Source organism: Saccopteryx bilineata, chromosome 2 (genome assembly GCF_036850765.1).
Source record: "Saccopteryx bilineata isolate mSacBil1 chromosome 2, mSacBil1_pri_phased_curated, whole genome shotgun sequence".
NCBI lineage: Eukaryota > Metazoa > Chordata > Mammalia > Chiroptera > Emballonuridae > Saccopteryx > Saccopteryx bilineata.
In genome coordinates, this window is record NC_089491.1 from 133,090,829 (window position 1) to 133,118,278 (window position 27,450).

A 27,450-nucleotide genomic window follows, 5' to 3' on the forward strand; every position below is an offset into this window, starting at 1 on the left:
GTATTTTATTTTTTTTGTTGCAATCGTGAAGGAGATTATTTTTTTGAGTTCGTTCTCAAATGTTTCATTGTTGGCATATAGAAAGGCTATGAACTTTTGTATGTTAAATTTGTATCCTGCGACCTTACTGTATTGGCTTATTGTTTCTAGTAGTCTTTTTGTAGATTCTTTGGGGTTTTCAATGTATAGGATCATATCATCTGCAAAAAGTGATACCTTTACTTCTTCTTTTCCGATATGGATGCCTTTTATTTCTTTGTCTTGTCTGATTGCTCTGGCTAGAACCTCTAGTACCACATTAAATAAGAGTGGAGAGAGTGGACAACCCTGTCTCGTTCCTGATTTAAGGGGGAAAGCCTTCAGTTTTGTGCCATTTAATATGATGTTAGCTGATGGTTTATCATATATGGCCTTTATCATGTTGAGATATTTTCCTTCTATACCCATTTTGTTGAGAGTCTTAAACATAAAATTGTGTTGTATTTTATCGAAAGCCTTTTCTGCGTCTATTGATAAGATCATGTGGTTCTTGTTCTTTGTTTTTTGATATGGTCTATTATGTTAACCGTTTTACGTATGTTGAACCATCCTTGAGATTCTGGGATGAATCCCACTTGATCATGATGTATTATTTTTTTAATATGTTGTTGTATTCAATTTGCTAGTATTTTGTTTAGTATTTTAGCATCTGTATTCATTAGAGATATTGGTCTGTAGTTTTCTTTTTTTGTGCCATCCTTGCCTGGTTTTGGTATGAGGGTTATGTTGGCCTCATAAAATGTGTTTGGAAGTATTGCTTCTTCAATTTTCTGGAAGACTTTGAGTAGCATAGGAATCAAGTCTTCTTTGAATGTTTGATAGAATTCACTAGTATAACAGTCCGGGCCTGGATTTTATTTTGGGGGAGGTTTTTAATAGTCTTTTCTATTTCTTCCCTACTAATTGGTCTGTTTAGACTTTCTGCTTCTTCTTGACTCAGTCTAGGAAGGTTGTATTGTTCTAGGAATTTATCCATTTCTTCTAGATTGTTGAATTTAGTGGCATATAGTTTTAATAGTATTCTACAATAATTCTTTGTATATTTATATCCGTGGTGATTTCTCCTCTTTCATTTTGGATTTTGTTTATATGAGTCCTTTCTCTTTTTTCTTTGGTAAGTCTTGCCAAGGGTTTGTCAATTTTGTTGATCTTTTCAAAGAACCAGCTCCTTGTTCTTTTAATTTTTTCTATAGTTTTTCTGTTCTCTATTTCATTTATTTCTGATTTTTTAACTTCATTTTAGAGAGGAGAGGGAAAGACAGAGAGAGAGAACGAGGGGAGGAGCTGGAAGCATCCACTCCCATATGTGCCTTGACCAGGCAAGCCCAGGGTTTCGAACCGGCGACCTCAGCATTTCCAGGTTGAATCTTTATCCACTGCACCACCACAGGTCAGGCCTCTGCTCTGATTTTTATTATCTCCTTTCTTTGGCTGGTTTTGGGTTGTCTTTGTTCTTTTTCTAGTTCCTTAAGGTGTGAAGTTAAGTGGTTCACTTGGGCTCTCTCCTGTTTATTCATATAGGCCTGAAGTGATATGAACTTCCATCTTATCATTGCTTTTGCTGCATCCCATAGATTCTAATATGTTGTACTGTCATTTTCATTTGTCTGTATATATCTTTTGATCTCTGCACTTATTTCTTCTTTGACCCATTCATTTTTTAAAAGTATGTTGTTTAGTTTTCATATTTTTGTGGGTTTTTTTCCCTCTTTTTTGCAGTTGAATTCTAGTTTCAAGGCTTTATGATCAGAAAATATGCTTGGTACAACTTCGATTTTTCTGAATTTGTTGATGTTATTTTTGTGGCCCAACATATGGTCAGTTCTTGAGAATGATCCATGTACACTGGAGAAAAATGTATACTCTCTCACTTTGGGATGAAATGTCCTGTAGATGTCTATCATATCCAGGTGCTCTAGTGTTTTGTTTAAGGCCAATATATCTTTATTGATTCTCTGTTTGGATGACCGATCTAGAGCCGTAAGCGGTATATTGAGGTCTCCAAGTATGATTGTATTTTTGTCAGTTTTTGTTTTAAGGTCAATAAGTAGCTGTCTTATATATTTTGGTGCTCCTTGGTTTGGTGCATATATATTAAGAATTGTTATATCTTCTTGATTCAGTGTCCCTTTTATCATTATGAAATGACCATTTTTGTCTCTGAGTACTTTTGCTGTCTTTTAGTCAGCATTATCAGATATGAGTATTGCTACGCCTGCTTTTTTTTTGTGGATGTTATTTGCTTGGAGTATTGTTTTCCAGCCTTTCACTTTGAATTTGTTTTTATCCTTGTTGCTTAGATGAGTTTCTTGTAGGCAGCATACAGTTGGATTTTCTTTTTTAATCCATTCTGCTACTCTGTGCCTTTTTATTGGTGAGTTTAATCCGTTTATATTTAGTGTAGTTATTGACACTTGTAGGTTCCGTATTGCCATTTTATACATTGCTTTCTGTTAGTTTCATGTCTTGTTTGATTCTTCTCTTTTGTTTTTCTATCCTTTGTTTTTGTTTGGTTGTATTCCATACTTCTTTCCTCTGTTGCTATCTTTTTTAAGTCATGTGCTTCTGTGGTGGTTTTTTCAAGGGTGGTTACCATTATGTAATAAAAAGGGTTCCTACCCTGTTCATTGTAGTACACTATCTTTGAGTATTTCTGCACTCCATCGTCATTTGCTACTGTTAATCTCTGTCCTCTCCCCTTTTTTTTTGTTTTTGTTGTCACAGTTTAAATTTGGTTTTATTGTGTTCTTGGTGGAGCTTTTACTTGTGGTTTTGTTTTGTTTTGTTCTTTGTATCTAGTTGGAAAACCCCCTTTAGTAATTCCTGGAGTAGGGTTTTCTGATGATAAATTCCCTCATCTTTTCTGTATCTGTGAATGTTTTTATTTCTCCTTCATACTTGAAGGATAGCTTTGATGGGTATAGTATTCTTGGCTGAAAGTTCCTGTCTTTCAGGACTTTAAATATTGGGGTCCACTCTCTTCTAGCTTGTAGAGTTTCTGTTAAGAAATCCAATGATAATCTAATAGGCCTTCCTTTATATGTTGTATTCTTCTTTTCCCTGGCTGCCTTGAAGATTTTTTCTTTGTTGTTGGTTTGTGCCAATTTCATTATGATGTGCCTTGGAGTAGGTTTGTTGGGGTTAAGAAAACTCAGTGTTCTGTTTACTTCTTGAATTTGAGGCTTTCGTTCTTTCCACAGGCTTGGGAAGTTCTCATCTATTATTTGTTTGAATATGTTCTCCACTCCATTTTCTCTCTCTTCTCCCTCTGATATACCTATTATTCTTATGTTAGTCTTTTTGATGTAGTCAGACAATTCCTGTAAGGCTTTCTCATTTTTAAAATTTTTGAGTCTCTTTCTTCTTCTCACTGTTGTGCCTCAAGTTGCTTGTCTTCTATTTCACTAATCCTACCTTCTATCTGGCCTGGCTAAGCTTGTTACCTCGTTTTTCAGCTCGTGAATTGAGTTTTTCATTTCTGTTTGATTTGTTTTTATAGTTTCAATTTCCTTGGTGATATATTCTTTGTGTTCGTTGAGTTGGTTTCTGAGCTCCTTAAATTGCCTTTCTGTGTTTTCCTGTATATCTCTGAGTATTTTTAGGATTTCTATTTTAAATTCTCTGTTATTTAGCTCCAATTTCCAATATATTAAATTTTTTCTCCATAGATTTTTCCTCATCTAACTGTGCTACCTCTCTGTCTTTTTTATTCATGATATTCTATTTCCTTTTCCTTAATGGCATCTGAGGGTGGTTTTGTTGATAGTACTTTGCATTCAGTGCAGGACTTCTGGAGGCTCCAAGGATAGATTTTTCTGTCTCTGGTTGAAGATCTTGTTGAAATTCTGGGGAGATTTATCGGTATCACTTCTTGTGGCACCATTTCTCTGACATCACTAATCTTGTCAATTTTGACAGGCTGTCCTACAAAACTATTATATTAGTTATACTACTCCAATAACAAGACCTCTGCTGGCACCTTGACTCTGGAGCACCCAGCCTCCAGACTGTGGAAGTCAATGTCCGGCATTTAGAAGCCACCCAACCTATGCTATTTTGTTAGAGCAGCCCAAATTGACTAAAATATATAGGGTTGAATAACAACTTTTGACCCTATATATTTTCTGCATTTCTTATCCTCTAACTCATATTATACAATACGTTATCAATTTTTCCAAACATTGCAAATCTGATACATACAAAAAAGATATCTCACTACTATTTCAACTGTATTTCCTTATTAGTAATATGAATAAAATTTCTTTCCTTTGTTATTTGTATTTCTCTTACAAATAGACTATACCTGTCTCCTGTTTATTTCCTCTATTTGATTGGTGGGTTTTTTCCCTTTAATTTTTAGGATTTCTTTATACACACACACACACACACACACACACATATGAAACAATTATAACAAGAGTTAACACTTATAAATAATTACTATGTGCCAGCACAGGACCAGTCATTTTACAGTTAGTTCTCAAGACAACCCTATGAAACAGGACCTTTATTTCCATTTTACAGTTGAGAAAGTGAGACATGAAAAGTTTCTTTTGCCTCAAATCAAATAGTTAATTAGTGGGGACAATGGAAAATTAGCTCTTACTGTTAAAAATTTTAAAAAAAAAAGTTTTTCTCACCAGCAGCTTATTTTGAAATAGATTTGTATTATCTGGTCAGTCATTATTACTAGGTCTTTGTCCTAGTGAATTGTTAATCACGTTGGAAAACTCTTCAGGGTTTATATATAAGAATCCCGTAAGAAAAATATTAGAAGCTTTAATTTGAACTCTGGCCAGGTCTCCCAGGTGGTTAGACCATTGTTCCGACCCGCCAAAGTTGTGAGTTTAATCGCTGGTCAGGGCACATACAAGAATCAACTAATGACTGTATGAATTAGAACAACAAATCAGTGGTTCTCTCACTCTCCCCCATCTTCTCTTAAAAAAAAAGTCAATAAATTAAAATAAAAAACAAACTTGCAAAACCAAAGCAACAGTTTTCTCCTTTTTTAGTTAGGATTTTTACTCTACTTCACTATAATTAATTTAAAGATTTCAAAATTTCTTTATTACTGTGGACCTAGTAGTTTAGTACTAAATCTGAGATTCCCCCCACCCCAAAGTTAGAAGCGGGGAGGCAGTCAGACTCCCACATGTGCCCAACTGGGATCTACCTGGCATGCCCACCAGGGGGCGATGCTCTGCCCATCTGGGGCATTGCTCCCTTGTGGCTGGAGCCATTCTAGCACCTGAGGCAGAGGCCATGGAGCCGTCCTCAGTGCCCAGGCCAACTTTGCTCCAATGGAGCCTTGGCTGTGGGAGAAGTAAGAGATAGAGAGGAAGGAAAGGGGGAAGGGTGGAGAAGCAGACTGGCACTTCTCCTGTGTGCCCTGACCGGGAATCGAACCCAGGACTTCCACACGCTGGGTGAGCTGATGTTCTACCACTGAGACCACCGGCCAGGGCCAAATCTGAGAATTTTGAATAGGCAGTTGTTCTTGTAGGAAATACAACATAAAATATTATCAAGATCTTTAAACACTGCTTGAGGATCTTGTTTATAGTAAAGAAAATGCAATGAAGAAAAATTTAGGTTTTGAAAATACAGTGTGTCCGTAAAGTCATGGTGCACTTTTGACCGGTCACAAGAAAGCAACAAAAGATGATAGAAATGTGAAATCTGCACCAAATAAAAGGAAAACTCTCCCAGTTTCATACCTATTCAGTGCAGTTTGATGTGTGCTCATGCACAAATTTTTTAGGGTTCCTTAGATAGCTATCCCGTATAGCTTCTACAGACTCGTCACTGACTCATGGCCTACCAGAATGGGGTTTCTCCACCAAACTGCCAGTTTCCTTCAACTGCTTATCCCACCAAGTAATGTTATTCCTATGTGGTGGCGCTTCATTATAAACGTGCCGATATTCATGTTGCACTTTGATCACGGATTCGAATTTAGCAAGCCACAGAACACACTGAACTTTCCTCTATACCATCCACATCTCGACTGGCATGGCCGTGGGCTGCTCCGCTGTATACACAGTGTTACGTCATCATTTGTGCATATGCACATGCTGTCACATCATCCTACAGAAACTGGGAGGGTTTTCCTTTTATTTGGTGCAGATTTCACATTTCTATCATCTTTTTTTTTTTTTCTGAAGCTGGAAACGGGGAGAGACAGTCAGACTCCCGCATGCGCCCGACCAGGATCCACCCGGCACGCCCACCAGGGGGCGACGCTCTGCCCACCAGGGGGCGACATTCTGCCCCTCCGGGGCATCGCTCCGTAGCGACCAGAGCCACCCTAGCACCTGGGGCAAAGGCCAAGGAGCCATCCCCAGCGCCTGCACCATCTTTGCTCCAATGGAGCCTCGCTGCGGGAGGAGAAGAGAGAGACAGAGAGGAAGGAGAGGGGGTGGAGAAGCAGATGGGCACTTCTCCTGTGTGCCCTGGCCGGGAATTGAACCCGGGACTTCTGCACGCCAGGCCGACGCTCTACCACTGAGCCAACCGGCCAGGGCCTCTATCATCTTTTGTTGCTTTCCTGTGACTGGTCAAAAATGCACCATGACTTTACGGACACACTTTTTATGTAATTCAATCTCTTTTAAAATAAAAGAAATAGGGTAAGATTTATTTATTTTATTTTATTTTTTAATATTTTATTTATTGATTTTTAGAGAGGGGAGACAGAGAGAGAGAGAGAGAAGGGGGAGGAGCAAGAAGCATCAACTCCCATATGTGCCTTGACCAGGCAAGCCCAAGGTTTCGAACCGGCAACCTCAGTGTTCCAGATCGACGCTTTATCCCACTGCGCCACCACAGGTCAGGCGAAAGATTTAAATTAATAAAATGTATATACCTCAGTAGAGGTAATTAGTCACCTGGCAGTAAACCTGGCAGTAAACATAAGCTTGAAAAGTTATGAATGTCTTCTCCTGTTAAGGTCACTTGGTCTTGTCTGACTGGTGGTGTAGTGGAACAGAGCATCCATCTGGGATGCTAAAGTCCAGATTCAAAGCCCGGAGATTGCTGGCTTGAGTGTGGGCTCATCCGGCTTGAGATTAGGGTCACCAGCTTGAGCGTTGGATCATAGACATGATCCCATGGTCGTTGGCTTGAAGTCCATGGTTGCTGGCTTGAAGTCTAAGGTCACTGGCTCGAGTAAGGGGTCCTGGCTTGGCAGGACCAATCAAGGCACATATGAGAAGCATTCAATGAATAACTAAAGTGACCTAACTCATAACTATCAGTTGATGCTTTTCTTTCATTTTTTTTCAAAATTTTTATTTATTCATTTTAAATGAGAAAAGGAGACATAATGAGACAAGTCCACATGCACCCAGACTGGGATCCCCAGGGCAACCCCATCTGGGGCCATTTGTATCAACCCAACTATTTTTAGCACCTGAGGCTGATGGGTTTGAACCAAATGAGTCATCCTCAGTGTCTGGGGCCACACTTGAACCAATCAAGCCACTGGCTGTGGGAGAAGAGGGAGAGAAGGGGGAGAAAAGAAAATGATTGCTTCTCCTGTGTGACCTGATCAGAAACTGAAACCAGGGCATCCATACGCTGGGCCAACATGCTATTCACTGAGCCACCAGCCAGGGCCTAGTTGATGTAATTCATCTCTCTCCCATCCTCTCTCTCTCTCTCTCTCTCTCTCTCTCACACACACACACACACAAAGTCACTTGGTCTTAACTTTTGACAGTAGGGCAAGAATGTAGCAGTAATAGTGATTATGATAGTAATAATAGACATTTAATAATATATATTACACCATTTTAGGCTGTGTAAATACAAATGATGGCCAGCTCAGGAATTCTACATTCTTTTTCAGATACCACACCATTTATATAGATAACACTCTCCCACCAGCTATATCTATCACTGCATAATTATATGCACTGATTCTCGAATGGGATGGTAAATAGATATGCCCTGCCATATTGAGAACCACCGGTCTAAGTTATAGAAAAAAAGGAAGCTTGAAGAACTGAAAACTGGCTGTCGCCATATAAGCCCTGTCTAGTATGAAAGGGAAATGGCCCATAAACTGGAGTTCTCTGTTCCCTCAAAGGTACCCTGAGGCAGGTTAATCCCAGTTATAAAATACAGACAATTAATTATGCCAGCTCTGACTTCCAGGTTCACCAAACTAACTTTCATCACAATTTGACTTCACATGCAGAAGTGCCTGCAGGAAAGCCATGTGCCAGTTACTCTAGAAAATGAACTTTTTGAGGAGCTCTGTTCATTTGTTCTCCGGATGCACCCCAAACATCGAGATGATGCCAGACACATAGATGGTCCTCAATAAATGCTTGTCTCACTGACAGCTTAAATGATAGGAGCAATCTGCTACTGTGACAGAACAGTTCTTCATTTTTTATTAGTAACCTAGCATTCTAGTTGTATCAGTCTTTATGAGCTTAGTTAACTTGAATTTACACTTGAGAGAAGGATCTATTCTCACTACATACTCTCAAAATAAAAAATTTGGGCTTAATAAAGCTCAAACCATGGCATATTCACCAAATTTTTATGAGGCCTCTTATTTATTTACTTAACAGATAAACAGTAGCACTTCCTGTGTGCCAGGTGCATTCTAAGCACTTTATAAACATTCAGTTCTCACAACAATCCTATGAGGTAAGTACTATGATTACTCACATTTTAAATATAAAGAAATTGGGGCACAAAGAAGTTTGCTAAGCAACTTACCCAAGGCAGCTAGTCAGTGGCAGAGTTAGGATTCCAACCAAAGCAGTCTAGCTCTAGAGTATAGGGTCAACTCACTATTTTATGGTATTTCCTATCAATCAGCTCATCTGTCCCAGTAATACCCTCACCAAACACTTTCCTTGAAAAATTTTAATATCACATACCTCAAATGTATTTTTGGTCACACCAGCAAGCCCAAAGTACATCATGCCTCCTGTTCTGGAGCTAACACATATTTCTCCAATTTCATCTGTTTTGCAGAGCTGGGGAGGTCCATCAGGTCGCACAATGCACATCATCCCTGGTGCACAGAAAATGCAATTAAGAAACAGAGGTCCTGGGAAATCTTTGCTTCATCCTTGGGAACCCAGGAAGGTTTTGTATTTATTGAGTGACATTAAGAATACCAAAGAAGAGCCCTGGCTGGTTGGCTCAGTGGTAGAGCGTTGGCCTGGTGTGCGGGGGACCCGGGTTCGATTCCTGGTCAGGGCACATAGGAGAAGCGCTCATTTGCTTCTCCACCCCCCCCTCCTTCCTCTCTGTTTCTCTCTTCCCCTCCCACAGCCAAGGCTCCATTGGAGCGGAGATGGCCCGGGCGCTGGGGATGGCTCCTTGGTCTCTGGCCCAGGCGCTGGAGTGGCTCTGGTTGCGGCAGAGCGATGCACCAGAGGGGCAGAGCATCGCCCCCTGGTGGGCAGGGCTTCGCCCCTGGTGGGCGTGCCAGGTGGATCCCGATCGGGCGCATGCGGGAGTCTGTCTGACTGTCTCTCCCCATTTCCAGCTTCAGAAAAATACAAAAAAAAAAAAAAAAAAAAAAAAAAGAAAACCAAAGAAGAATATTAAAAATAGAGCTGAAACTACATAGGTATATTTTTTTAACCCTAGTGACAGACAAATTTTTTTTTAATTCAGGAAAAAAAACATGTAACAGATGCAGACCAAAGCTTTTAAAGACAGTGATTTATTAAAAATGACTGCAAAGCCCAAAGAAACAGGTAAAATTAATTTATCCCAGACAGATCAAACTCAAGCACGTATGGAATCAGGGTGCTCTTCTTGACAGACCCAATGGCTTGGTAACTACAGTGAAAACCAGACAACTTTAATATCACTCAGTACTTCGCGTTCTATATGAACACTGTAATTAGCATTCACAATTAAATCATACAACACTGCTAGAGGGTAAATATAATTAGAATTAACTGTTAGAGAGGTTGTGCGAAACTAAGTGACTAAGTACTAAATTTTGTATTTCTGGTTTTGGGTTTCGTCTTTTATCAGTATCTACTATCTATAATGGCAAGTCTTTATGAAAATAACAAATGGTGTTTCTGAGAACTCACCACCAGGCATTACATGTCCCACATCCTGGACTGTTAGTGCTGAATTTTTATCTTCAGTGTTGACCCGTATTACCCCGTAGCTCAATCCATTCATTGAGAGAATGGCTCTTCCTGGCAAAGGGGCACCTGGAACTCCAGGCCTGAAAACAAAATAAACTCATCAAATTTGACAAATAAAATATCAAGAGAAAAATATGAATATGTAAGAAAGCAAATTAAATCTGGTCACCACACATAACATGTATACATACCCACACTCCCACCCACACACACAATCCTCATTTTCTCCACCTAATTAATCAAATTCACATGTACAAAGCATGGTGAACTTTCATTCACATGGAAAAAGTACATTTTAATCAGTTGTTAAGAATATATCAGTCTTGCCTGACCAGTGGTGGTGAAGTGCATACAATGTCAAACCTGAGATGCTGAGGTCCCAGGTTTGAGACCCCAAGGTTGCCGGCTTGAGCACAGGCTCAACCAGCTTGAGTGTGGGATCACTGGCATGATCCTATGGTCACCGGCTTGAGCCCAAAGATCGTTGACTTGAAGCCCAAGGTCGCCAGCTTGAGTCCAAGTTCACTGGCTTGAGTAAGGTGTCACTGGCTCGACTGGAGCCCCCAGGTCAAGGAACGTATGAGAAGCAATCAGTAAATAACTAAAATGATACAACTATGAGTTGATACTTCTCATTGCTCTCCCTTCCTGTCTCTCTCTCTTAAAAAAAAACGTATCAGTCTTGGGTAACTATAAATGTATTTGCCATACTTAAGCTACAATCAAGAATAGCCTATTTCGGCCCTGGCCGGTTGGCTCAGTGGTAGAGCGTTGGCCTGGCGTGCGGAAGTCCCGGGTTCAATTCCCGGCCAGGGCACCCAGGAGAGGCGTCCACCTGCTTCTCCACCCCTCCCCCTCTCCTTCCTCTTTGTCTCCCTCTTCCCCTCCTGCAGCCGAGGCTCCATTGGAGCAAAGTTGGCCCAGGCGCTGGGGATGGCTCCTTGGCCTCTGCCCCAGGAGCTGGAGTGGCTCTGGTCGTGACAGAGCTACGCCCCAGATGGGCAGAGCATCACCCCCTGGTGGGTGTGCCGGGTGGATCCCAGTTGGGCGCATGCGGGAGTCTGTCTGACTGCCTCCCCGTTTCCAGCTTCAGAAAAATACCAAAAAAAAAAAAAAAAAAAAAAAAGCCTATTTCGCCTGACCAGGTGGTGGTGCAGTGGACAGAGCATTGAACTGGGATGCCGAGGATCCAGGTTCGAGACCCCCAGGTCGCCAACTAGAGCACGGGCTCATCTGGTTTGAGCAAATCTCACCAGCTTGGACCCAAGGTCTCTGGCTCGAGCAAGGGTTACTTGGTCTGCTGAAGGCCCACGGTCAAAACACATGTGAGAAAGTAATCAATGAACAACTAAGGTGTCACAATGCGCAATGAAGAACTAATGATTGATGCTTCTCATCTCTCTATTCCTGTCTGTCTGACCCTGTCTATCCCTCCCTCTGTCTCTGTAAAAATCAAAAAACAAAAAAACAAACAAAAAGAAACTAAGCTAAAAAAAAAAAAAAATAGCCTATTTCTAGTCTAAGATGCTAACTGAAATTTCTGAAGAGCAAAACAACACAGAAAAAGACCTAATTCACAAAAACAAGATGAGAATAATTAAAGTAACCTTTCTTTCTTTCATTTTTTTTTTTTTTTTGTGGCAGAGACAGGGAGAGTCAGAGAGAGGGACAGATAGGGACAGACAGACAGGAAGAGGAGAAATGAGGAACATTAATTCCTCATTGCGGCTCCTTAGTTGTTCAATGATTGATTTCTCATATGTGCCTTGACCGGGGGGCTCCAGCAGACCGAGTGACCCCTAGTTCGAACCAGCGACCTTGGGCTCAAGCTGGTGAGTTTTTGCTCAAACCAGATGAGCCTGCACTCAAGCTGGCGACCCCGGGGTCTCGAACCTGGGTCCTCTGTATCCCAGTTTGACGCTCTATCCACTGCACCACTGCCTGGTCAGGCATAAAGTAACTTTTCAGTTTACCACTTACACTTAGTGCAAGAGTGGGAAGAATAAATGAAATGTTTCAAACTGCTTTACAAAGTCATTTTCACTTTTGCTTAATAAAGCAGAAAATCAGTCAATACCCCTGTCATCACCTGGTAAACACTGCACATTGATCAACATTGTAACACACATCAAGAGCATGGTGCTTTTAACATACCTGCGGATTGCAACAGTCATGGCTTCAGCAGACGTGGCACATGGACAGATGGCCTCAGGTTTCAGTCCATGGCTCTGGAATAGACTCAGGAAGGCATCGCAAGATGACACAGACCCTGTAAGGAGTTGAAACAGATCAACTTGAAAGCTGAAATTGTGATTTTCATTATTGTGAAAGGTAGAAAGCCAATACACTTGTTTCTCATGAGAACTCTCACTGTGTACCATTAATTCCATCCAAACATTTCACTGTGCCTATGAGAAAGTTGATACATTACAAGGACAAATGAATGCTCATCCAAATCATAAAGGTCGCTAACACTATTTAAAGCAGTAACTTGGAATAAAGCTGCTCCTACCAATAGCAGAACATAGAAATGCACTGTGGCCGGTTTGGACCTGAGCAACTCCTCCTGAAGGAACTACTTTAGCCAGTGCAGCACGAAAACTCTGGCTATGTTCCACCCTCTTCTATGTGGTAGTCTCTGAATTGTTTCTTATTAAGGTGAATCCCATGTCTCTGTTTATTATACCAGAATAATTAACGCAGCTCCTGACAAAAATTCATTATGACAAAGAACATAGTGTCTAACATTTTTAGGTGATTCTATTGTGTGGAAGCTCAGGGTGTTTGTGCTTTGTGGGAAAAGGAGGTGACATGGCAGATCTCTTAAAGCTTTTGCAAACCCGACTTGCTGCTAGGGGGAATTTGCATAAAGGCCAGACACTTGGTACATCAAATCACCTTCTTATCATTCCTTTTAATTACATGATAGAATAAGGATATAAATGAGTAAGCAAGGAGTGCTTTTAAAAGCTTATGAATCCATCAAATGATGACTAGATAAAATGTGGTATATCTATACAATGGCATATTATATGGCAACATAAAGAAATGCAGTATGAACACATACTATAACATGGATGAACCTTGAACACATTATGCTAAGTGAAAGAAGCCTGCAACAAAGGACCAATATAGTATAACTGCATATATATACGGTCTACCGGAAAGTTCTGTCCATTTATGGAATAAAACAAAATACAAATTTTTCTTACCATCAATAAACTTTATTAAATAATATAATTGCCATTATTATTAATGATTTCTTGCCAGCGTGAGGGCAATTTGTATATCCCATTTTTGAAAAATGTTTTATCTTTTGATGTGAAAGGTTGAACCAGTGCTTGTTTGATATCTTCTTCATTTTTTAATTTTTGCCCTTCAAAAAATTTTGTAAGGACAAAAACAAGTGATAGTCAGAGGGTGCTAAGTCTGGGAAATATGGTGGATGAGACAGAATTTCCCAGCCTAGTTCTGCAATTTTTTGACAAGTCCCCAACGCAGCATGTGGCCTGGCATTATCATGATGCAGTATGATGTTCTTCCTATTGAACATCGCCGGCCTCTTTTCTTGGACTGCTATCTTTAAATTATCCAGTTGCTGACAATACTTCTCCGAATTGAGCTTTTCGTTCGGTTTTAAAAGCTCATAATGTATTGGTCCTCAAATGTCCCACCATATACACAACATTCTCTTATTCAGAGTCAAATCTGGTCTAGGTTTTCCAGGTTCACAATATGCCCTTTTCCTTACGATGTTTTTGTAGGTAATCCACTTTTCATCTCTAGTTATCATCCGGTTCAAGAAGGGCTTGATTTTGTTTCGAGCAAGCAGAGATGTGCATATGACGACTTGAGCATCCAAATTCTTCTGACTTAATTCATGTGGCAACCATCTTGAATATTTCCATACCAATCCTATCTTCCGAATATGGTCCGAAATGGTTTGCTGAGCTGAATTAAGCCTTTCTGCGATCTCCGATGTTGTCAGAAAAGGATCTTGCTCCAACATGGTCTTAACAACATCATCATCGATCAGAGATGGTTACCCAGAACGTGGCTTATCAGAAAGGTCAAAATCACCTGTTTCGAATTTTTCGAACCATCTTCTGCATGTCCTATCAGAAACTGTACCTTCACCAAACACTTTCAATAAATTTCTACATGCTTCTGTAGCATTTCTTCCTTGTTGAAATTTGTAAAAATTACAGTGGCGTAAATGAACTTTATCAGTAGCCATGGGTACACTATTGCTTCACACGTAAGACTAACGTGAATCAACTTTGTTTTAGTTAACTTGCTATGTCAGTATGTATACATTAAGTGATAAAAATAGAGAGGCACACATGCGCCAAATAAACGTGCTTATGTGTCGAAACTTGTTGTGATAGAAATGGACAGAACTTTCCGGTAGACCTGATATAAAATGTCCAGAATAGGTAACTCTATAGAGACAGAAAGTAGAAGAGCAGTTGCCTAGGAGCAGTGGACAGTGGGGGAGAAATGGGGAGTGACTATCAATGCCTATGAAGTTTCTTTTAGGAATGATGATGCTCTACCCCAGTGGTAGTCAACCTGGTCCCTACCGCCCACTAGTGGGCGTTCCAGCTTTCATGGTGGGCGGTAGCGGAGCAACCAAAGTATAAATAAAAAGATAGATTTAACTATAGTACGTTGTTTTATCAAGATTTATTCTGCCAAACTTAGTGAAAATCCGACATAATGTACTTGGTAAGTAATTATTATTATATGCTTTAACTTGCTGTAACTCTGCTTTATAAATTTTATAAAGTAAAGTTACTTCCCTACTTTATAAATCACCATTACTGTGGAACTGGTGGGTGGTTAGAAAATTTTACTACTAACAGAGATACAAAAGTGGGCGGTAGGTATAAAAAGGTTGACTACCCCTGTTCTAATCTTAGATCATGGTGATGGCTGCATAACTCTGTGAATACACTGAAACCATTAAACTGAACATTTAAATGGATGAGTTTCATGGAATGTGAATTAGATTTCAATACAAATATTAAGGAAAAAAATAGTCCCAGTCCCACAATCTGGAAGTACTCACAGGGATTAGCTCCATCAGTCACAATTAACATCCGGAGGGAACTCAAGCTCACATCTCTTTGGTCCCGATGTGCCATCATAGCCCAGTGCAAGTCTCGACATTTTACTAAAGCTACCTTGGCTACACATGCAAAAAGATAAAATTAATAACACAGACATGCTAAATTTGGCAGATACTTAACATACTATAATAAATACTTTCCCTTGTTTTAGGGATTGTGATTTTTCACTTAGGAAAAATAAAAAAGAGTCTAAAAGAAATTATGCCAGGTGGTCTAAGGCACAGCGATCAAGTGGACACCTGTTTTGCTCACTGTGACCTGTCGGCAGGCCACATATCTTTGCCCAGGAAGCTCTGAACACTAAAGCACTCAATAAATCTAATTCAGGGCTCAAATTCAGACAAATTTGTCTCAATTATTAAGAAAAGACATCACGTGAGATGAAACTGACAACAGACCTCAGTTTAGCAATTGAATTCTAAAATTGGTCAAGCCACCAAAGCATAGAACTATGTCTTTAGAAGAGCAACTTGAAAATTCTTGAAATTTAGTTCTAACAGCCATGTAATTAAAGCTTAGGAGCTGTGTGTAACTACCTTTGTGGGCATGTACTCTTTGGACCCAAGAGAGAGGGCAGGTCTTCATAACAGAGTAGGGCACACTAATCGTATGCATCTTATTCATTATATTCTGAAAAGCAAAGGAAGATAAAAAAAAGTAATCAATACTGAATATACACATAGCATTTAAAAAGTGAACTGTTATTTTGTCAATGATTTTAATCATACCTGTAATAAACGCTCAAAACATGCTTTTTGAAAAAAAAATCTGAAATATTGACTATAAGGTTGAAGTCGCTTTTGCTTTATAACCTTAAACAGGGAGAGAGGTCTTCTCCTCTCTCCCTCAGAGATAATCTCTGTTATGAATCTGGCATGTATCCTTCCTGGCATTTTTCTATGTATTTTACATATATATTTGCCCCCATGGAAACAGAAAGTATTGTTAACATAAAAGGCATCATAATATATATATCTGGCAAAGTACTTTTTCTACTTAAATTGTTTCAGAGCTCTATCTATACACATCAGTATGAGATCTACTCAGTTCTTTCTGAATCGCTACATAGTATTCCATAGTGTAACCATACAACAATTTATTTAAGCACTTCCTTATTACTGACAATTATTTTGCTATTACAATGTTTCAAGCAACATATTTATACTTTCCTGAGTATATGTATAAGTGTTTCTCTAGGATAGATACATAAAAGTGGTATCAGTGAGCCAGAGGGTTTATGTTTTTTAAATTTAACAGATACTACCATACAGCCCTCCAGCGCACTCAGTAATTTCATCATGCTCTCACTAACCACATCCCACAAAGGGCTGGAAATCACAAAACACAAAGTCAAAGTTTTCCTGTTACTTATAGGAGGTCCTGCCTAGACCTGTTGGTCCTTTGAGTAGATAAAGCTGAGTGAGCTGACAAGGTCATGCAATTCAGTGTCTCCTGCCACCCAAATGAATTACTATACCCAGGACCTCCTCCTATCCCAAAGACACCAGCCCTGCAGAATAACAGTCTTGGTATTTAGGCTGGCCATTTTTCTCACCACCTAAGTGGCACAAAGAAACCAAGATACCATTGTTAACATCCCTTTCCTCCCTCCCACAAGTTTCTAGGTACAGTGACAAACTTGGATTTCAGGGAAAGAATGGTGTTTATAACTAATTCTTCATACTTATCCCTTTAACTCCTCATAATGGTTGTTTTTGAAAGAACTAGGAGGTATGTACACTCAAGGAATAGGCTCTTACTAATTTGAGGGGTCCTGAATGAAAAGAGATCCTCCTCCTCTTCCCCATGCTTCATTTTCTAATTTTTTTTTATATTTTTCTGAAGTGAGAAGTGAGGAGGCAGAGAGACAGACTCCCGCATGCACCCAACTGGGATCCACCGGCATGCCCACCAGGGAGCGATGCTCTGCCCATCTGGGGCATTGCTCTGGTTGCAACCGGAGCCATTCAAGTGCCTGAGGCAGAGGCCATGGAGCCATCCTCAGCGCCCGGGCCAACTCTGCTCCAGTGGAGCCTTGGCTGTGGGAGGGGAAGAGAGAGATAGAGAGAAAGGAGAGGGGGAGGGGTGGAGAAGCAGATGGGCGCTTCTCCTGTGTGCTCTGAGTAGGAATCACTTCCATATGCTGGGCCAATGTTCTACCGCTGAGCCAACCGGCCAGGGCTTAATTTTCTACTTTCTCACACTCCTGCAATGTGTAAGAGAGGTGAACAAGATACTCCCAAAGCTCCTTTTCAACTATAGGATCCTGTATCTCTTTTCTTTCCTCTCCTAATCACCATGGTACATATTGTAGCTTTTCCCACTTAAAATGTCTTCTTTCTCTACCTCCACCACAAAAATATCTCTATATGCTAAATCTTACCCATTTTTCAAAGTCCAACTCAACTGTCACCTCTTCCATAAATACAGCCTTGATGCCAAAGCCGGGGGCAACTCACCTTTTTCTAACTCCCACAGCATGTTATGTATTCCTCTATCATGGAAAGCAACCCTTTTACATTGCTACTCCATTCTCTAATTGCAGCATGCAGTCATTGACACATTTAGTCCAATGGAAAGTCAGATGTGATTACTGGCAGATGTCAAGTTCCAAATATATTTATGTAATCCTTTCTTCATAAATAAAGGACAAGGGGCAAATCTCAAACATACTTTTTTTAAATCATAAATAAACACCATCATTTGTAGAACCTTTTAGGCTTTGAGCCATCATAGCAGATGTTTTAAAAATTACAGAACCTAAATTATCCCATATACTATTCTGTGAAATGTATGCCCCACCACACAATGAAGAAAAAACAGAATTTCCTTCTCCTTTTATAAAAATTACCATTTGTGGCCCTGGCCAGTTGGCTCAGTGGTAGAGAGCCAGCGTAGATGTCCTGGGTTCAATTCCCGGTCAGGGCACACAGGAGAAGCCATCATCTGCTTCTCCACTCCTCTCCCTCTTACTTCTCTCTCTCTCTCTCTCTTCCCCTCCTGCAGCCATGGCTCGACTGGAGAGAGTTGCCCTAAGCACTAAGGATGGCTCGATAGACTCTGCTCAGGCACTAAGAAGAGCTTGGTTGCTGAGCAATGGAGCAACGCCTCAGATGGGCAGAGCATCGCCCCTTAGTGGGCTTGCCAGGTGGATCCCGATCCGGCACATGCAGGAGTCTTGTCCCCTCCTCTTATTGAATAAACAAACAAACAAAAAGACCATTTGTATTATAAATAAAATTCCTCTGGAAAATAACATTGATCTTTTGGGGGCTTAATTTTTGAACAAGCACTGAGAGATACCCTCGTTAAATCATAAGATTTATACCAAAGACCTTAATTCTGAATAGCTTACCGCAAACATGCCATGCCACAGCCCGGCATCCTTCTTAAAATCTAAAACATTTACTACTGTTTCTCCTAAAGTAGAGAAAATAGGGGGAAAGAAAACACAGAAATCATCTTTAGTGTTAAATAGCAAAATCAAGTCACTTGCTTTTATTAAACAGCTTATTTGGTACTTTTAAAGAGATCACTAAAAACTCTTATTCTTTTGATTACTTGAAGATCCTCTCAAATTGGCTGGGGGACTAATCATACAGTGACATGGCCACAGCAGAGACAGTGAATTTGAAACTCCTTATGATTTAAATGCTAAGTTCTAAGAGATAATAGTTTTTCCCTAATTATGTAAGGAACTTTAGAAGTTTCACAAACATGTAAAACTTATAATTTCTAAAGAAAAAAATATTGGTATACATTTATTATATCTACATACCTCACGCATACACTTCTAAGCATCCTACAGAATACATTTTTGTGTTTTGATGTGTGCTTTTTGGTAGCTGAATTTCTTGGACTCTAACTCCAAACATACAGCTGGTGGCAGCTCTATATTCATGGGAGGATGAAAATACCTGAGATTCCACAGCTATTAATAAACATGTGGTTTTAATTAAATTTTCTATTTCTGCACTCTAGAAATCATACTTCACATATCTGGTTTGCCCAGAATTGTAGTTTCTTTAAATTGCAGAATATTTGTAAAAAAAGAGGAAAGCAAAAGCAAGCCAAGAATGTGTCTTAAAACATTTCTCTCTGAATTTGGTCATTAACTGGAATCCAATCATTGAGTTCTCTGCTGGTAGTCACACATATCTGAAGCTCACAGTGAGGGCAGTCACGGAATGTAGTCTGACCTTCAGAATAATTGCAGGCCTGGGACAGAGCTTGGCAGTGAGACAACATTGCAAGGCGGGATACTGTAACTCCCATTACACTCCCTTCTTTGCTTGTTTTATACTAAAAAACAAAACAAACAAAAAAACAAAAACATAAAAAACACAATAAAATGAGTTATTTCAAGTAACAAAACTAGAATCCTAAAACAAAAAGATAAAGCCGTGATAATGGGCTGAATTTAACATGCTTCATGTGAACATTTGAAGCTGTGACCTTGGGCTCCAAACTCTAATCACACAAAGACAGGATTGGAGAATGACAAGGCTCAATTAAAGTATGTGTGAAAAATTCTTTTTAAATTTTTCTATTGATGTGAGAGAGAGGAAGGGAAAGAGGGGAAGAGAGAGAGAGAGAGAGGGAGAGAAAAAGAAGTATCAACTCATTGTTCCACTTAGTTTTCCATTTAGTTGTGCACTCACTAGTTGCTTCTTGTATGTGCCCTGACCAGGGATTGAACCCGTGACCTCAGCTTGCTAGGACAATGCTCTATTCACTCTGCCACCTGGCCAGGATTTGTGTGAAAAATTCTTAAAGGTTTAATTAGTTTAAAGAAGCTAACATAAACAGGTGACCTGAGCTGCAGTAACAGAAGCACAACATCAAATGCAGGGCAAGCTCTGCACTGCAGAGTAAAAGGCGCATAAGGCGTGGCCTCTGTCAGAAGCTCCTAGTTTGGAGGGGGAGACCTAGAAATGCCCTATTCACTCACTTATAATTTGCTTCTACCTCAATGCTCCATTTGAGTTCTTTTTATTACCAAGATCAGCAATTTTTTCATTTTTAAATCAAAAGAACATAAGCATACTTCATTTTATCAGAACTTTCTGTAACATTTGACATTTCCCTTCTTGACACTTTCTTTTTCCTTGGCTTTTTTTTTTTAACATTAGTTCTTAAGTTCTGACTAAGAAAGAATTCAGAGCCAAAACTCAAAATATAAGAGAAATGTTATTTAGAAAATCACAGAAACAGAAGTGAGCCTTAGAAGAAATGGGATCAGGAAACAAGTTACAGAGCCAGAAGGACCCTTAGAGCTTAAGAGAAGGAACAAGAAAGGCAAAGGTAATGCACCTGGGGAGAAGAAAATAGGGGAGGAAAAGTCATGGGTGTGCTCCTGGGAGCACTTCCTTGGCTTTTGTGATACTTCTCTCTCCTATTCATATTCTCTCCCTCCACCCCACTTTCATTTTTTCTGCCTATCCCTTTTACTGTTTTTATTTTATTTTTTTGAAGGAGAGAGAAGAGAGAAATACTGTTTGTTTTTCTACTTATTTATGCATCCATTAATTGATTCCTGATTGGGGATTGAATCTGCAACCTTGGCTTATCAGTCAATGCTCAACCAACTGAGCTATTTTGCCAGAGTTCTGCCTGTTCCTTAAATGTTGGCATTCCCTGAAAGCTCTGTTCTTCTTTCTCTTCTCATTTCATTTTATTCAGTCAGGGTACCATATTCCTGATGACTCCCATTTCTCTACTTTCAACTCAGATGTCTCTCCAGAAGTCCAGATGCATAGAGTCAATTGTTCTCCTTAAATAGCCCATAGTCCTATGAAACCTTGTAGATCCAACACTGTATTCTTCACCACCACCCCCATCCATGAAAACTCTTGCTATATTTAATATCTTAGTGAAGGATGCCACCATCTACCCATCTACCCAAGTAAGAAGCCTGAGTCTTCTTGCCTACTCCCTCTCCAGAGTTAAGTCAATAAACCCTGCTTCCTCTACTTCCTTACTGTCTCTCAACTAGATCCACATTTCTCTATCCCCATCACCATGAACTTGAGTTCACCTGAATAATTGTAAAAGCTGGTCTCCCTGTTTCCCTTCTTAACCCAACCAAACCATATGAATCTTTTTTGGAAAAAAGAGACAGAGACAGACAGACAGATAGGGACAGACAGAAAGGAGAGAGATCAGATGCATCAATTCTTCGTTGTGGCACCTAAGTTGTTCATTGATTGCTTTCTCATATGTGCCTTGACTGGGGGGCTCCAGCAGAGCAAGTGACCCCTTGCTCAAGCCAGTGACCTTGGGCTTCAAGCCAGTGACCTTTGGGCTCAAGCCAGCGACCTCAGGGTTTCAAATCTGAGTCCTCTGCATCCCAGGCCGATGCTCTATCCACTGCGCCACTGCCTGGTCAGATGCCCCATAAATCTTTAAAGAACATATTTACATAGGTTGTTACCATATATGTAAACAACATATTTATTCTTACTGCACTACTGCTGACAACTCATTAAAAGCTCCCTATTATCCACAGAATAATTTCACAGCAACGTTCTGTGGGTAATCAGAGGGTCCCAAGTGAAAACTGCAAGTTAATTCAGAATAGCAGAAAGGAATGTAGAGGGTGACAGTTCTGTGTGAGACCAGAGAGCTAAGCAGGGTCCTTCACCTGTTAGGAAGAACCAATAAATAAAGATTGAAAAGCAGTGGTCAATGAGGCAGGAAACCTGCAAGTAGTCAGGGAAGCCAGTGAGCAATTTTAAAGAAGACAGAGTGATGAACCATTTAATCACTGAGAGATGACAGAGATTGAGTTGATCATTGTAACTTATAGAGCCATGAAATCAGTGTAATGGATTGTGACTAGCATATTGTGTTTTTAATGAAAAAGAATAGACAAGGAAATAAACAGAATAGACAAGGAAATAAAATGGCAGATTAAAAAAAAAGAGCTGATCACTAAATTTGCTATTTTAATTGTATGCTTACTTGTTTGTTCTTTAAACATACTTAGATTTCACCCTGGCTAGTTAGCTCAGTCAAGTGTAGTCCCAAAACACCAAGGTTGTGGGTTTGATCCCTGGTCAGGGCACATATGGTAAGTGACCAATGAATGCACAACTAAGTGGAACAACAAATGAATACTCCCTCGCCTGACTGGGCGGTGGTGCAGTGGATAGAGCGTCGGACTGGGATGCGGAAGACCCAGGTTTGAGACCCTGAGGTCTCCAGCTTGAGCGCGGGCTCATCTGCTTTAAGCAAGGCTCACCAGCTTGGACCCAAGGTCGCTGGCTCGAGCAAGGGGTTACTTGGTCTGCTGAAGGCCCACAGTCAAGGCACATATGAGAAAGCAATCAATGAACAATTAAAGTGTTGCAACGCGCAATGAAAAACTAATGATTGATGCTTCTCATCTCTCCATTCCTGTCTGTCTATCCCTCTCTCTGACTCTCTCTCTGCCTCTGTTAAAAAAAAAAAAAAAGATGCATCCTTTAAAAAAAAAAAAATGAATACTCCCTCTCCATCTCTCTAAAAGCAATAAAAAAATAATAATAAATATACTCAGATCTCTTCCATCTTTAAAAGCAACCCTCCTTGGCTCTGGCCAGGTAGTTCAGTTGATTAGAGAGCATCATCCCAATACACCAAGGTTGCAAGTTCGTTCCCTAGTCAGGGCACATACAAGAATCAACCAATGAATGCACAAATAAGTGGAAAAACAAATCAATGTTTCTGTCTTTCTGTCGCTCTCTTCCTCTCTCTACAAATTGATGCTTCTCTCCCTCTCCCTTCCTCTCTCTGTAAAATCAATAAATTAAAAAAGAAAGCAACCCTCCTCATGTCTAACATTACCACATCATCTCTCAAAGGTACTTCCCACTTTCTTCCCCTTCTTTTAATTTTTATTTATTGATTTTAGAGAGAGAGAGAGACAGAAAGACAGAGAGAAACACTGATTGTTGTTCCATTCACTTATGCATTCATTGGTTGATTCCTACAAGTGCCCTGACCAGGGTTGAAATCCGCAGCTTTGGTGTATTGGGATGACACTCTAACCAGCTGAGCTACTTGACGAGGGCTCCCCAAATCCTTTTTAAAAAAAATTTATTAAAAGAAAATGAAAACAGCCCTGGCCCAGTAGCTCAGTTGGTTAGAGTGTCATCTGGATACACCAAAGTTGCAGGTTTGACCCCCAACCAGGGCACAAACAAGAATCAACCAATAAATGCATAAATAAGCAGAATAACAAATTGATGTTTTTATCTCTCTCTCTCCTTTACCCTCTTTCATAAATAAATAAGTTAATTAATTAAAAATAAAAATAGGTCCCGGTCAGGCGACTCAGTGGATAGAGCATTGTTCCAATGCACCAAGATCGTAGGTTCAATCCCCAGTTAGGGCACTTATGAAAAACAATCAGTGAGTGTATACAACTAAATGGAACAATGAGTTGATGCTTCTCTTTCTCTCCTGCCCTGTTTCCTCTCTCTCAAATCAATGAAAAAATTAAAAATAAATAAATAAAAATTGAATATTAAAAAAAAGTAAAAATAGGTCCTGGACAGCTGGCTCAGTGGTAGAGCATCAACCCAGTGTGTAGACGTCCCTGGTTCAATTTCCGGTCAGGGCACACAGGAGAAGCGACCATCTGCTTCTCCATCCCTCCCCTTTCCCCTGCTTTCTCTCTCTTTCTCTCTCTCTCTTTCTCTCCCTCTCTCTCTCTCTCTTCCCCTCTTGCAGCCATGGCTCAACTGGGTCGAGCACATGGGCCTGGGTGCTGAGGATGTCTCCAGGTCCCTCGAGCCTCCACTTCAGATAAGCAGAGCATCCCTCCCCAGATGGGGTTGCTGGGTGGATCCTGGTCAGGGCACATACAGGAGTCTCTCTGAATCTCCTCCTCTCACTTAAAAAAAAAAAAGGAAACTATAAAAAAGAAAACAGCCCTGGCCAGTTTGCTCAGTGGTAGAGCATCGGCCCAGAGTGTGGATGTCCCAGGTTTGATTCCTAGTCAGGGCACACAGAAGCAACCATCTGCTACTTCATCGCTTCCCCTTTCCCTCTCTTCCTCTCCCTCCCCCCCCCTTCTCTCTCTCTTCCCCTCTTGCAATCATGGCTCAATTGAGCATGTTGGCCTCGGGAGCTGAGGATGGCTCCATGGCCTCACCTCAGGCACTAAAATAACCCAGTTGCACAGCAACAGAGTGGCAGTCCCAGATAGGGGCTGCTGGGTGGATCCTGGTCAGGATACATGTAGGACTCTATCTCTCTGCCTCCCTGCCTCTCAAAAAAAAAAAAAAAAAAAAAAAAGATAAAAGAACAAGTAAAGGAAAAAAAATACTGATTTGTTTATTTATTAATTTAGCAAATGGTTAGCATTTACTAATATGTCTCAAGCAAGATGAAAAACTAACCAAGGGCATAGCTTTCAAAGTGAAACAGATGGAAGTTTGAGTCTCAGCTCTGGCATTTTTTGAGTCATCTGACCTTTGGCTAGTTATTCAAGTTTGTTTAAGTCTTAGTTTCCTTGCCCTTGGCCGGGTAGCTCAGTTAGAGCATCATCCTGATACAACAAGGTTGTGGAGTGAAACCCCAGTTGGGGTATGTACAAGAAGCAACCAATGAATGCATAAATGAGTGGAACAATAAATCAATGTTTCTTTCTCTTTCTCTTCCTTCCTCTCTCTTTTTTTTTTTAAGATTTTATTTGCCTGACCCATGGTAGCACAGTGGGTAGAGCATTTGATCCAGAATGCTAAAGTCCGAGACCCTGGGCTTGCCTGGTCAAGGCACATATAAGAAGTAACTACAACAAGTTCCTGCTACTCCCAACCCCCCTTTCTCTCTTTCTACTTTTATTTTATAAATAAAATCTTTTATTATTGATTTTTAGAGAGAAAACAGAGAAAAAGGGAGGAGGAGAAGGAAGCATAGACTAATAATTTCTCTCTCCCCCTTCTTTTCTCTAAAATTAGTGAGTTGAAAAAAATTTTTTAACTTCGAAAAGTTAAGTTTTAAATTTTGTAAGATAGCATCTGAAGTCAAAGAAAAACCAGAATGTATGTTCAAGCCTCAGGACTTACCTCAATGTATGCTGGTTCACTACCAGCAGGTGAGATGTGGGGTTGCCAGTCTTTAGGAGGCTTTGAAAGGTACTTGGAATCTGTTACAACCCATTTGAGCCGGGGCCAACCTAAATCAAATCCAAAATAAAAATTGAATCGCCTAAGCCATAAGGGAAGGAATTCACATTGCACTGGTCATTTTAAACATCAAGAGACCAAATCAAGGTCATTTTATAATCAGTAAAATACTTTTAAAATTAATTTTTAGTGATAAATCACTACACATTTATACCTCTTTCAAAAGTACAATCTTTCCACATGCTAATTCCAGGCCTTGACATTACCTCAACAATTGGGAAGTCCATTTGGCAGTGGAAGTCCACTGAGGTTAGTGGTCTATCCTCTGTCTCTACATGTAGCATTTAGTTTTAATGAACAGAGTGGTAGCTTTTTCCAACCATCAGCATAAAGGTTAAGGGTGTGGGCTGTGGAATCAGACAGATTTGGGTTCAAATCGCTGTTCTGCCATTTATTAGCTGTGACTTTGGGTAAGTTACTTAACCTCTCTTTGTCTCAGTTTCCTCACCTGTAAAATGAGGATAATAATGGTACCTACTTCATAAGATTGTGAGAATAAGAAAATATATTTTAAGTACTTAGATAGATAAGTTAATACACTAAAGCACTCAGCTTTAACTTTTAACTGATAATTCAGGTACAAATATTACTAACCTTTAAACTGTACAATCTCTCCATTTTGTGTTTTTGGCAGCCCCTTTAGACAAACTTCACTGGTAAGAGCTAAGGCAATACCACAGCTTCCTAGCAAGAAGCCAATCTGCTGCCCTCCAGCATCCTGTAGAGAAAGAAAATGAGCACAGCAGGGGAGTGAATGTGAGCACACCCATGACCAAAATCTAACACTTGGTAATGCTCTGGCACTTGTGTGATAACATTCATGGGACCCACTGATATCTAGCAACTGGTAAAATCTAGTGACAATATGTTCTTCCAAATAATTTCTATCATACAATGATTTCCTAAGGGTATACAACATATTTTATTAATCTGACATTGCTAATGATGAATTCTACCTCCTAAATGTGACCATTTTATTCAAAGGTCAACAATGCTCCTCTTTTAGATCAAACTCAAGCAAATATGGACATGGTAAAACTGTCTTGACCTAGTCACACCCCCAATCTATAAGAAAAACAAGTTAGGATTATATATTACTTAAACAAAAACAAAATAAGTAATGTAAATGAACAACAAATGTCCAAATTTACAATGAAAGTGAATAAATGGTTGTACCCAAATCCATACACTAATTATTATATTTTAAAGAGATAGATTAAAAAATAATAATAAAAATAAAAGAGGTAGATTTAAGCCTTACTACAGCATAGAGAACAAAAGATATATTCTAAAGATTCCCACTAAAACATCATCTTAAAAGTATCATTATGAAACTACACAAACACTGTCAACTTAATTTCTGGAACAATCTAAAGATACTATATCCCATCAATCAGAGTTTCAGACATGTTACCAATTTGTTCTTTATTTCTTTAAGAAAATATTTTTTTTCTTGTAAATACATAGTCTCTACCATATTTGTTGTTATCATCAACTCTCAAAAATAAACAGCATGAGAAAATTAAGGTCAAACAGCTTATGGAAAAATCATTTGGTTAAACTTGGAAATCTGCTACAATGCTTCATTTTAGTAGGGCTGGTATGTTATCAAAGTAAAATTCTGACCTCTAGAGTAGTAACAGGCCATCACTATATCACTCTTTGACTTAATGGAAATCCTAGGTCATATGATACAGTAAACCACATCCCTCTGCAAAAGGTCTCACTTACTGTGGATTACCTACAGTCTCTGAAGCAAGGGTGGTACTCTTCATGAATGGTAATTGTCAAGTATGCCCTCATGAGTTTTAAGTAATACATCAGGGGTCCCCAAACTTTTTACACAGGGGGCCAGTTCACTATCCCTCAGACCGTTGGAGGGCCGGACTATAAAAAAAACTATGAACAAATCCCTATGCACACTGCACATATCTTATTTTAAAGTAAAAAAACAAAACGGAAACA

General features: G+C 39.8%; 1 protein-coding gene across 5 annotated transcripts in view; it reads right to left on the reverse strand.

The window, feature by feature from the left end:
* DIP2B (disco interacting protein 2 homolog B) overlaps positions 1 to 27,450 on the reverse strand; it is a 306,098-nt gene that overhangs the window by 73,056 nt on the left and 205,592 nt on the right. For all 5 annotated transcript variants that reach the window (XM_066257838.1, XM_066257837.1, XM_066257836.1 and 2 more), the window contains 9 exons: positions 26,080 to 26,203; positions 25,366 to 25,475; positions 19,510 to 19,612; positions 18,666 to 18,730; positions 15,847 to 15,940; positions 15,250 to 15,369; positions 12,333 to 12,447; positions 10,119 to 10,258; positions 8,940 to 9,076 (listed from right to left, as the gene is read on the reverse strand). In XM_066257838.1, coding sequence (XP_066113935.1) covers positions 8,940 to 9,076; positions 10,119 to 10,258; positions 12,333 to 12,447; positions 15,250 to 15,369; positions 15,847 to 15,940; positions 18,666 to 18,730; positions 19,510 to 19,612; positions 25,366 to 25,475; positions 26,080 to 26,203 — 1,008 coding nt within the window. The remainder of the gene's footprint in view (positions 1 to 8,939; positions 9,077 to 10,118; positions 10,259 to 12,332; positions 12,448 to 15,249; positions 15,370 to 15,846; positions 15,941 to 18,665; positions 18,731 to 19,509; positions 19,613 to 25,365; positions 25,476 to 26,079; positions 26,204 to 27,450) is intronic.